We start from the raw sequence: 13,402 nt of genomic DNA, 5'->3' as shown, positions 1-13,402 counted from the left end.
AACTCATGATAACTAATGGTCAATAAGGTTAGGTTAGCTACATTATAAATACTTTAAAACATTGTGGACGGTTGATTTGGTTAGGATAGCTACATTAAAGAGACTGTGAAATCATGTAAACGGTTTACCCCAAATAAATACAACTGTTGTGGTACGGGGGAAAAAAAAGCGAGCATGAACTTCGGGGAACTTCGGGTTTGGCTCTCTCGTCTGTGAAAAGAAAGGCTTGCCAACGTGAGTATTCGGGTATGTCCATAAGGACGAGTGAATCGTAGGCTTCCCACCCGTCCAGGGCCCCTGCCAACTCGGCGTGGCCCCACGTGGCGAGAACGCACACGCCACTTCGGCGCGGCTCAGAGGTGTCGGAGGACTCTGACGAAAGGCTGAGGGAATCCATCTCAGCCTCGACACCACCACAAGCAACGTAAGCCCCTCCTTCGAGCACCGAGGGACTCCTCGGACAACCCAGCTGTCCAGGCCAGTGTCGGGGCTGTGTGACGCTGCTCACCTGACCGCCCGTTCCGGAGTGTCGACTCCCGAGGGCTTGGCTCTCAAGGCTGGAGCGACCAACTACCAGGGCGAGTCCGTCTCCTGGCGACCTGGGCTCCGTGAGGAACCCTCAGCGGGGACAATCCCAAAAGGAGACACGTTTTCTCAGTCTACTTGTCAAACTCACGGTATCTGATCCCCTGTGGGCTTAATCCAATGAGTAGAGACCTGCAAAATTCGCGGATTCATTGACCTCTAGGATAGATTCCACAGTCCTTTAAATATTCGCGGAAATGACACCTGTTCATTGGCTACTGACGCGTGAGACGTCTCAACTAGGCTGTCCGTAATTCGGCACTTTCTTGGTTTAGTGTTTCCCATTGGCTCACAGTTACCCGGATAAAATGTGGGCCAATCGCAGATGCGGTACGAAGGTATAGTTGTTTTGATGCTAGCCTATCGCGAAATGAATCCGCGAATTTTGCAAGTCTCTACAAATGAGGTGTTGACGGATATTTTACACGGCAGGTGGAGGTACGAGTACCCGACACCTACCATGGGTCCGCGAGGGTCTGGAATGATAGATACGCTATTCAAACACGGCATGGTGCTAATGACTGGACGGACAGGCAGCAAGTGGGGGGAGGACCCCACCACCACCATGTTGAGACACCCGAAAACCTATTAATTACAATGTACGTCGTTGAGAGGCCCGAATAGTCAGGGTGTATTCGTGCCAGTGACGTGGGATAACAAGTGCGCCCCTCCCTGGTATCGCCTGTGAGCGCAGGGCCCTCGTTACGCACAGGACGGCTATGATATTTGAGCAGTAACCTTCATGGCGGAGAAATGAAGATAAATATGCAATGCAAGTCCCTCGAAACCATTAAGAAACTCTACCGGGAGTTTTAATTTAAAAAATAAAAGTTTAAAAACGAAATACCGAAACGTAAATACTTTTTCCACTTTTCCGACTCGGAAAACTCCGTTAAAGATACCTAAACGGACTCAAAAGGTATTGCTATACACCTTTATCTACATGTCTCCATAATTTAATCTTATGGCTACCGTTAATATTTCACAGTTGCACGACGAGAAGACTGCGCGCCAGTTCAGGGGCAAATAGCTCGCTAGACGCACTTATCATCCCGGCTTACTAACACACATACGCCCTTAAGAAAGGAAAAAAAAAAAAGGTTTGTTTCCTGGACTGCGAGTGGTGAAATGGAACGCGACACGCTGACTCGCCGAAACACAATGCCGGCCGCTGTCGTGACCGACTAGAGAGCTTTCCCCCCCCCCCCCCCCCCGCGCGGGTCAAGGACTCCCCTGGCCGCTGCCACAATCGCCTCAGGGGAGACACGGAGCGACAGCAGCTCCACTTCCCAGAAGGACCACTAACGAATAACAGACACATAAACATAAATGCTTAACTTCACCTCGCATCGCTAATCAGCGAACGTAAGGACATGCCATGTCAGGTTAGGCTCCAGATGGGATAATGGCCATGTCACCCGGTAGCAACCATGTACAGGCGTAACAAGCTGAATAAAAAAAAATTATGGCAGAACACCAAAAATCTTTCTTTTTGACGTGTATAACGTCTTATAAATCGATGAACGCCGGCTGCACGCACGAAAAAGCACGACTCATTGTCACGTTCCGCCTGAGTCGAGCGTGCAAGAACCGGCCAGCCACCGTGCGAGAAAATCTTCTATAATATCAAACAGGTTAAGGTGGTATTTTTAACCAATTGTTCGTGATTACATTTAAACAATTTATTTAAATTACATTTAAAAAAAACTGTAAAAAATATTTGAAAATTAAAAAAGTATGCAATTTTTCATCCAATGTTTTCTTATGGCGTTATCACGTAAAATTATCGTCCGTTAACCGACTTTACAGAGAACCCCGTTTTGGCTAAAGAAATAACCACCGCCTAGCTAGTGCCCCTAATGTCTACAGCATCTTCTGGCTGCTAGGCGCGCAGTGCATGGTCGGGACTCACTGTTCCACACGCACGCAAAGACCAAACAGGACCGCAAGGCCCAAGCTCCCGACCCCAGCATGGCTGGACCTGTCTGCCCGCGGATCAACTCTTCCTCAGCACCATCCTTCCTGTCCTGTACTGAACCTGCCTGATTAGTGCCTTGCACTACTTGACCCCGCATGGATGAGCCCAGGGGTTTACCCCGTGTCCATGCATGTCATGTTTCACCTGGGCGGCAACTCAACTAGTTTAAGACAGGGGAGACCAGTCGCTGCCGTGGCTGGCCGAAGCCCGAACAAAGCACACGATGCCGTGCTAACCCTTTCTGCGTGGCTGAAACCCAGCACGATTAGGCGTGAAGGCCTGGGACGCATCTAGAGTCTCCCCTAACGTAGAGTCCTCCCAAAAAAAAATACACTTAGTTTTAGTTAGGTTAGGGGGGAAAAAAATTGTCGAGACTGTTACAATGCAAGGACGAATTTTTTCGCAGGTTAAATATATTCTACACTTTTCTTTTGTAAACAGAACAGAAATATTTATGATAAATTACACGTATTTGTAAATATGTACATTTACATGAACACGACTGTATCACTACAAAACAGTGTTCACAGTTGTACTGAGTTGATGAGGGGGAGGGGGGGTCGGTGTCACGTCTGTACGAGCCAGGAGGCGCAGGCGACTGTGATGCGCTGCTCGGCTCAGCACGGGAATAAGGCGCGCGGCTGCTGAGCGCCAGCGTGTGGTTCTGGAACTGTTGGGCTGGTAGCCACGATTAAAAAAAAAAAAACAATAATAATGGGTGCGTGTACTTATGTACGCGCTGAAGAAGTTATACTTCTTTGGCATCATTAAAAAATAGTTTTTAATTGCATGCAAATAATTAATTACTATAAAATAATAAAAGGGCTGGAAAAAGATAGTCAAAATAGTCAATAAAGTTCAGTTTAAATTTGAAAAATTAAATAAATAAAAATTAGAGAATAATAAATATGTATGACATAATTTGTACTAAATATTATAAGATTAATAATTTTAAATATTTATTATTGATAATTTAATATTTTATAAGAAAGTAAATAAATATAATAATAAATTCAAAAATTTAATTTAAAATTATTCATTTTTTAAATATTTATTATTTTCTTAAATTAATATTCACTTATAATTTGTATCAAAAAGTGTTCATTAATTTTGTTCATTTATTTTTTTACATATTTATTATTTATTCAATTTAATAATAAATATTAAAAAATATTATTTTAATTTGATGTTCGATTTTAATTTTTATCACAAAATTTTTATTAAATGTTTTATAAAAATTATTTCTTTATTTTGTAAATATTAAATAACAATTAATAAATATTTAACATAAATAATATTTAGTATTAATTATATTAAATTATATTTTAATTTATATCAATAAATAATACACACGAATAGTTAACCTCATTATATTGGAGCACTTGAGAAATTATATAAGCACCTTTTTTTACTAATATTTACGAATAGTAAATAATATTAATCAAAATATTATATTTAAATCACTACTGAATATAATTTATTAACACATATATAATTCACACTTGTATGAAACTAAAACACGTGTTGTGAATGTAGAAACTAGAAAGATGTGGATAAATATTATAAATATGAAAACAGTTATCAGAGGCGAGAGCGTGCCAACATGCTCGACTAATAGAGGTTCAATTTCTATTTTATTGGTAGCCTTTTTTTCGAGACTTAATGAGCGATTTAGCGGGCAGCTTCAACCTGTTAATTTTGTGTTACAGTGATGCGCGCGTATCTTAAAATTTCACTCTCATCATTTTTTCATAACGCGCCTAAAGAAGTATAACTTCAAAAAAGTTAAAAAAAAAAAAAAAAAAAAAACCTACCGCCGAGTTTTCAACCACGGCCCTTCAGCATATTGACCGCGCAGTATAACCACTGTTCTGACAAAAGGTTACGAGGAAAATGTGTATTATAAGTGATGTGATCCCGTAATAATGTGTTTTTTTTTAACATTGGAATTTAATCTTTACTATGACTTTTTTAGTTTACCAAAATAAATTCCATGGTAATTTCACTATCATAAAGTTTCATTTGGCACACCAATACGTTTGGTATGTCCCCTAATGTGGGTTTATGTTCATACACGTGGGTCCGCCATCTTCCTATGAAAATGTCGTTACATGGTGCCCGCGCGTCTTAAAATTTCACTCTCATCATTTTTTCATATAACTTCAGTATAACTTCAAAAATCCAAGGTCCTATGAAAATTAAAATATTCCCCGAAAAAAAAGTAATAAAATTTAGCTAAACAAAAATCGATGCTAAAAAAGGTGACTAGCGCCAATGAATGGCATACCTTATTCATATAAACAGTTTTTATAGCATTACAATTTTATAACATTTTAATACGGACAATTGGTCTTCGATGAGACAGAGACCAAAATTTAAGGGGTTTTCCAGAACCATTATATAGTGTCTATGGACACTATTATTACAATTGTAGTCATTCCCAAAACTAAACGCTTACGAGCAGCCAGTCACTATTAACTTCAGGCATTCCAATAAATTATAAACTATGGTTTAACAAAGCCAAATTTTAAAAGTTAAGCGGTGGAAAAGAGTTATGGCCTAAAATCTGTTTGAAAACGATGGTTTCTTTCGGTTTCTATAGTCCTACCTCCTTTACCTACTTTTTTAAAAAATACATAACTGCATATTGCAGAGGAAAAATTCATGATATTTTTCCTTGTGTTGAAATATCTAAATAATTTTGGTTTCACAATTATAATACCTACCCTCAAAAGATTCATTTGACACATTCTTGGGAGAAGGGTCCAACAGAAATCTATGACTATTTTCCTTAGACAACCTCAGTTCTGTAATCAGTCTTGAATGTGGCAGCATCCAAGCTTTTGTGCTAACACCAAAATTATCTGTATTTTTTACACTTGCAATTGTGCAACTGTTGTAGGAACAGTTTATTTGTTTACGAAAGAGTTTCTGTATGAGGAAGAGTTTTTAATGAAGAAGCAATTGCACTTGAACGAACATAGGACAGCTTCAAGATTTGTGTGCAACAAACCTGGGCCAATATATGGCAGAATATGTGTGTACTATTAAAGTTATTTGTTTGAAATTTATTAAAATTTGTGATAGAAAGAACTTTCTTCTCTCTTATAAAAAAATTATTGAGCAAAATGTTGCCAAAATAAACCTACAGTATTAAAAAAAGTCCTAATACGTACATGCAAAAAAAGGTTTGTCATCAGATACATAAACATTTTATTTAACTATTAACCAATAACAAATATTGAAGTGTTACGTCATTCCAATAATTTATTTGTCCACGCCCACCTGTGTTGTATGGTATTTGTACCTAATGTATTTGGAACAACCAGAGTGAACCGCTACAGAAACTCTGTTGAACTGTCATGTAATTTCAGGGGCGCGCAGGACAAAAAAGTAAGTCAAGACGATAAAGAAAAACGAACTGCCTCGCCACTAGGTGCGCCTGAAAATATTACAACACGCACTTGCACAGCGTCTATGTACAGCCGGTCACCTACCTCTTTAACACCAGGCGTAACAGTAAGAACAAATACGGGAGAAAAGATTTCTCACTCCAAACTCATAATGCACATACAGTATTTAGGTGGCTACCAAGGAAAATATAGGCTACAAAAGTTTATGAATGACGTATGAATAACGCGTGTCTCCTCAGAGGAAGCTTATGTGTTTTGATACACGGAACGGTATAATTGTGATTTCCGGAAGAAAATAGTACAAGAGCCCACGACCAAAAACAAAGTCTCGTCGTTTTACGGTCACAAAACCGTATAAAATCGGTTAGATTAGGTGACCCAGAACCCAACTAGGTGGACAGTAACTGTCAAAAACGTCACAGCTTCGCGGAGATCCATTTCTGCTATGTCAAAATAAAATAGGTGGATGGTATCATCACAATACGTATAATATTAAAAATGTACACGATAAAAATATTTTTAAATAAATGAATGACTAAAGGTTTGAAAAACGTTGCAAGTAATAATTTTCAGCACAAGCGAAGCAACAATACATTTTTATTCGTAGGAGAAATTCGTATGCGGGGAATTATGGTTTGAAGACACGCCCGACTTGATGTACGAACTCCTATTGTAGAAATATCGTTCAATAATTACACTTATTATTTGGAGCATTATCATGTTATGGCCTGATCATAGAAATAAAATATACAATTTGGAGAGGTACGGAGAAGAGACGTTCTATAACTTTAAAATGGTGCACGTTGTCCACCTCTGCCTCTTCACTCTGAATACTTGTCGATATCTCAGACAGTACGTCCTGTTACGGAGATAGCGAGAGAACGAAGAGTAAGTAAAGTAAAAGCACCACAATGGAATGAAAAGACAAACAAATGTTAGCCTTCAAAACTGCAAGAATACTAGGATAGGCCTAGGAAGATAAAATGCAAAGAGGTAAAGGAAAGCACGGGACATAAGTGAAGACATATTTTCTGCCATCTTGACCGCTGGTGGCTATAATGCATCCAGACATCGGAACCCCAGTGCCTGGTCCAAGGAGGGTGCACCTGGGAGATGCTGTTCTCCCCATTCCGTCCGTTGGAGGTCAGGTCACGAGAGTTTGGATCTCGCAACTGGAAGGAAGTAACTTTCCTTTCGACGACGACGACAGCCGCAGAGTCCGCTCAGCACGTCATAAGAGTTGTAACCACGGATGCTATCCGCGTGGGGCCCGAGATCCGCCCCTCACCACGGCCCGTCCGCTGGTCCGAAGCCCTCCGGAGCCTGCCTCGAGTACCCCTCGAAGCTTCCCGCCGATGACTCTCGTGGTTCTTGCGACCTGAACTGTGTCGCGACTCGAGAGGTCGACGCGACAACCCCGCTTCGCTTGGAAGAGGTACTTGCTACGGAGAGTTAGTGGTAAACAAGGCATGGTCGCTGATGCACACAAGGTCCGGTAGTTCTCGACTCCTTAATAAATGTTTATCGTGCATACCCTGTGTTTTTTTACCAAACCTTGCAAGGATATCAATCCAACTACTATTCACCGCAACAGCGGAGTACTAGGCACACCACGTTTTCACCCCAGCTTGACTCTGCCGCTCCAGAAGACAGCAGACATCCTCCACAGGCAGAGGGGAGAGCGGCAAGGGAGGGATCGCAGGGAAGACAGAGGAAGGCTGCAGCCGACGGCGCTACGGCGTCACGGAAGGTTGCCAATGAAACAAGAGCGCTAGAGGGGGTGAGAGAGCAGTTTATTAGACATCAGCGGAGCAGCGGATACAGAGTCGCGGGCGGTCAGTAGGCGACGCCGGGGTAGCCGGTGTAGCCGGGGTAGCCGCGGTAGCCGGTGTACCCGGTGTAGCCGGGGTAGCCGGAGTACCCGGGGTAGCCCAGGGCGCCGCGGTTGTACGGCGAGCGGCTGTAGTAGGGGTTGTAGATCTGGCCGGGCGCGGGGATCACGGGGGCCACAGGGGCCACGACGGGGGCCACAGGGGCGACGACGGGCGCCACCCTGGCGGGGGCGGCCACGGACCCGGCGGGGCCCCGGCGCACGGAGGCGGTGAACCCGCTGACGGGGTCGGCGGCGTAGTCGACGACGCGCAGGTTGCCGTCGGGCTCGACGACGCTGTAGCTGCCGCGCACCACGTCGCCGTCGCGCGCCTCCTGCTGGTTCTTGGTGTCTCCCGTGACGGGGTCGGCGACGGCGTACGAGTAGGAGTAGTGCGGGTTGGGGTCGTACTGCGGGTCCTGCGCCGAGACGGCAGCCGCCAGCAGCAGCAGCAGCAGCGCGCACTGCAACAGTCACCGCGCGTCAGTCGACAGTCGACACCGCCGCGAGACCTGGGGGATTCTCCACACTTTCCAAGCCACGTACTTCATGCTCGAAGGCGCGTGCGAAAATGGCTTGGACATCTCTACTGCAAATTGGGACGAGCGCGTTCGGGTATCAACGGCGATGAAGCTTCGATGTGCTAGCTTGTCGACTATTCGAACAAGTTGAAACCAGAATTGACTATAATCCGTACACGCCCGTTGAATTTGAAGATGGGTCTCACAAACGTGTTTGTTATTTCATTTAACTGCCATTAATGCCATTGTGTAAGAGCTATTCCTGTCAAATTTTACGATGGATCTTTTGCTTTATTAGCTTCGTTTAGAATATTCTCAACACGTATTTACTGAATAATAACTAATAGAGGCTAAAATTGAAGCTACTATACATACATTTAAACTGTGAAAATAATGTTAACAGTTTGCAATTTTTTTAAAAAAATCTATATCCTGTATTGACTAGTTCTGTACATTAAAGTCCCCGCAATGAAAATGTCTAGCCGACAAAACAAACCCCATCGAAATCTGCTACGATGTTCAGATTGTATAATTGTTTTCGTATTCTCGTTGTTCATGCACGATGCGACCTTTCCTAAACGGCGCAAAGTATCGCTACTGGGAGCCGGGTTCGAATCCTAGTCCAGCTACCCTTATCACAGTTTTCATTGGTTTGTCCAGAATCGTGGTAGGCAAATGCGAGGATGGTTGTTTTCCCTACATGCCTGAACTGTGAATTCACACGGCAACGTGTTAAGTATACAATAAATTTTAACACAACCGTCAATACCACATAATCGTAATCGGGCCAACGCTAAAAGAACAAGCTCATGAATTATCAATTGTTCTGGCGCAATACATTTACGGTTCTTCGCCCTTACAGCACGAGGGTCACGCCTTACAGTACACAGCCACCGAGGGTACTCGCCTATACAAAATCACTTGAAATGAAGTTGTAAATTTGAGTTTGAGAGTTGTGAAAACCCATAGGCAGCCACACCACGATAAGCGTATGGGTTTACAAATAATTAAAGCCGAATGCTTAAAAATGTAACCATAAATGTGAAGCGCCAAGTATTTCATATGTAATTTTTTTTTTCCAATCCGACAAGTGAAAGTGAAGTCTCAAAAGTCTTCACAAGAACAGTTTACTCAGAACGCTGTTCCCTGCTGGCCAAAAAGGTTTCAAAGCCTCGCTCATGGCTCATGGCTCACGAATGTAAAATGAGCTATCTCGGAATGCCAAGCTAGTTTGCACTCTAGTGGTAGTTCTTCTTACTAACATGGTTGGCAAAACTCTTTTTTTTACATGGCATGATTGTTTCTGAGTGAATCAAAGGCCGTTTTGTAGTACTGCCGGTTTTCCCTCATTGGTTAAATGAGGGACGAAATTCTTTCACCGATCAGCGCCAATAAAAAAAACGAAATTATGCAAATATGGAATAAAGCGTGTTGAAGGCTGATAACCAGTCACATTTTTCCGCGACGTATAGTCTCTAAGCTCGATACGAAAATAAAGTTACCGTCGTATTACATTATACATAATTGCAAATCAAACGTGGAAAGATCGAGACATTAAAAAAAAAAAAAAAAAAAAAACCTTTCAAACCTTTTTCACAGTCCCCGTAAGCTATGATTTGCATCTAAGTATGGAGAATTTACGTTGAGATGAGTATTCAAACGAGCCAGATACGCAACGACATAAGCGCACGGCGAGTGTGAACTTATGTGAGGTGCGATACTAAGACGAAGTTGTGCTGAGAAAACGGGAGCAAAGTTTCCCGCAGGAGTAAACTCGGGGGATCGAACCCGCGGTTTTCCAGCTGGGGGACCAGCGAATGGCGAAGCTCTGCAAGACAGCTGAACGCTTGCATGAGTAACCATAAGAATTAAACTGTCTCAAACGACGGTAATTTTTCAAAGCCTCTACAACAGAAGTGTCACTAGACTACTGAGGAGGTTTAACGAGGTGGGCTTGCACGTCTGTACCCCCGAACACGGGGCGCACACTACTTGTTGGTCCCACGGCACTAACTGGAAGGGAATCACACTACATATTTTATATACCTTCGCATGTTGACTGGTTGATATAAGAATATCTACTATTTTTACAGGACAACATGAGACACCAAGGCATGCGTACCACTACGCCCGAGGTCGTGAATGCGCAATACTCGCAAATAAGCCCGCGGAATCTGAGTCACAAAGGTTTTGCGCATTGGGTTAACAGACACGAGGCATCTTACTAAGCGGTCTAGGCCTAAATGCATCGAAAGGTTTCCCTTAGAACATAGTTTTGGCGTCATTATCACGGTTATCATCCCCGTTTAACAGTTACGAATACTTTCACAGTGAGCACCCCCCCCCTTCCCCTATGCCTTATCCACGGTAGAGTATTTGTTAAAGAAAACCTAAGTGCGGAAAGAGAAAAAATAAAAGAGCCAATCCTGAATTAATTGACGGCGGATAGGCCTGTGAATATTACACATATGTCTGTGACATAGAAATGTTGAGCAACAGCGGCAAGAGTCGAGGCAGATGCGCACGGCCGAGTGTTACCTTGGGAGAAGCCATCGCTAGAAGTGGTCCAGGCAGAGGAGACGCTGGGTGCGATCTGCTGCCGACTGGGGCAGTGTGCCCGCTATTTAAGCCGAGCTGACCACGCAGGCCCGCGGGGTTCCCCCCCCCTCCTGCTCCGGCGGCCCTGGAGGGCACGCGGAGCCGCGACTAGTGACCTTCTCGGCGGGCGAAGAAGCGTCGCCCCGCCCCCCTGGAGCGAATCCCGCTGACGCCCCAGCTCGGGATGGGAGTTGCGACACGCTGCCATGTGGGGCGAGGGTCCACAATCTACCACCTCCCCCCTACACCCCTCACAAACCACTACACATCCCCTCCCTTGGTGACGTGCCAGATCATCTCTCCAGGGCGAAGGTCGGTAGTCGATCGCCTTGCGAATCTCCGACAGACACAGCATCACGTCTGTGTGCCTTTAAATAAGAGGCAGGGAACGCATTACTACCATTTCTAAAGGAAAATTCTTCCAGAATCATGCCGAACACTGCAGACTACGGACAAATAAAAAAAATAATTCTTTTCACATAAAACATTACACATATCCAAATAAGAGGCATCATTCAATGCACCATTTTGTTGTTAAAACTCTTAAATGATTTGCTGCGACAAAAATATTTGGTTTCAATACGAGCCGCTGCTAGGTTGAGATGCTGCAAAGATAATTTTTTGTTGCACTTTTATATTAACGGAAAAAGCAAGCATGCAGAATCATGAAAATAGAGCAACTTTTTTTTTTTAACAACGAAGTAACATTCTATTGCTTTAAAGAAGAAAAAATATGTGCAGTTATATTGTTAGTTAATATTAGGTTTGACCTAATATAAGTTTCATTTTAAACCAAAAACCTTTAATGAAACATTTCTTTATCGTTAACTACAGATGTATCATATCGGATATGCACAGGATGTTAACTTCTAGAATTTTTTTTCTGGTTTAATTCCAGTCTTGAGTTATTCAAACATAAAATTTGGCATGATATTGCACAGATCTAAGTTTATAATTTCCTAATCTTTCAAACCAGGTTACATCATCATATTTACGACCAGCCTCCAGGCCGTGACCATGAGGACGACTGCAACTTCAACAAGTGCCTAAAGCAATAAAATGCACTGCAAAAGCTGTGCTGCAGGTGGGGCCAACTATGTGAAAATTAAAGGACTAATGCCCTAATACAGATTCTTCATGCGACAATCAGCCGTGCGATGCGATCAGCTAAAACTCCAACCAACGCTACTGCACAATTACACACATTTGTAGGATACAAGACCAGTCTACTGTGTTTAGTATTGTGAGAAAAGTTATAATTATTTAGTTTCAAGCCTTGCTGAAAAGATTGATAGTGATAATTCAATTACTCTTTCTTTTTTAATAAGGAGACATCGCGCAAAAGTGTGTGCAATAATTAGAGACACGGTTACGTGGTTTTTTAAAAGGTCAATTTCGTTTTTAAAGCAGGAGATTTCGGTGTTATTTTTTTTCATTTTTGATCATAAAGATAGCATATTATTCCACAAACATTACACTAAATGTTTATTTATACTTATTTCACTAAAACAGTGTCACTTTGACTGATGCATGATGAACTTTTACATTAATTATAATATAATAAACTTGTAATAAGCATGTCTAATCGGAATGGTAAAAATTAAATCGGCATCTGTTCGATAAATTTACAAACGTTGCAATGAAAAATGAGTTACTATAATAATAACAGTTGCAAATACAAGAAAATAAAAATCATCCAATAAATTTAATACGTACAATTTGATACAAACTTCATGATAAATTTTATAATTTAAAAGATTATATTATTTTGATTTAAATTAGAAATTTAATTTTAAAATGCTGATATTTTATTATTTTAGTTGCATTTCGGTGCTTTGTGGTGTATTTTCGGTGTTATTTCGGTTTTATCGCAATTCACCATATAATCTTGTCACTAGTTATGATATGGATACAAAAACACTGCCGGAGTTTCTATCATACTTTCAGCGCATGAAGGATTGATAAGTGCGCGGTAGAAAGTGATTATTGACTTTTACAATTGAAAAGTGATGTAACCGCAATAACTCATAGCGTTTTCCAGCAAAGTGTACTGGGTGAGTCCTGAAAGCTATAACAGTCACGTGACTGCTCTTTGCAAATGGGATTCGCTTTCAGACCAGCAATAACAGGAGAATATTGCAAACTTTGCGGTACACTTATAGAATATCTAGCTTTCAGGTTTTATATGTGAAATTATTCTCAATTTAAGCAATGATAAAGCTGGAAAAAAAACTCTTGGGAATACCAAAAGCCAAGCAGCAATTAATTACACTTCTCGTTTACATTTTTTTTTTCTGTTCGCTTGCTGACGAACTATATAATAAATATAAGTCTATTTTGAACTTCTTGTACACTTACTTGACACACCTAGGTCCCTCCTTAACCCGGACCCCTCCTACAAAATACACTTAGTTATAATTAGTTTACAAACAAAATA

At 41.9% G+C, this 13,402-nt stretch overlaps 2 protein-coding genes across 4 annotated transcripts in view; both read right to left on the bottom strand.

The window, feature by feature from the left end:
• LOC134537554 (neurobeachin-like protein 1) overlaps positions 1-13,402 on the bottom strand; it is a 611,081-nt gene that overhangs the window by 88,206 nt on the left and 509,473 nt on the right. The gene's annotated exons all lie outside the window — the stretch shown is intronic.
• On the bottom strand, positions 5,762-10,960 carry LOC134537562 (larval cuticle protein A2B-like). The gene is made up of 2 exons (XM_063378127.1): positions 10,906-10,960; positions 5,762-8,310 (listed from the first exon to the last, which is right to left on the bottom strand). Exons 1-2 carry the CDS (start codon positions 10,918-10,920, stop codon positions 7,813-7,815), a joined length of 513 nt encoding a protein of 170 aa, XP_063234197.1. The 5' UTR covers positions 10,921-10,960; the 3' UTR covers positions 5,762-7,812.

The sequence above is a fragment of the Bacillus rossius genome, chromosome 12, assembly GCF_032445375.1.
Source record: "Bacillus rossius redtenbacheri isolate Brsri chromosome 12, Brsri_v3, whole genome shotgun sequence".
Lineage (NCBI taxonomy): Eukaryota > Metazoa > Arthropoda > Insecta > Phasmatodea > Bacillidae > Bacillus > Bacillus rossius.
This window is presented reverse-complemented; position numbering and strand designations above follow the sequence as displayed.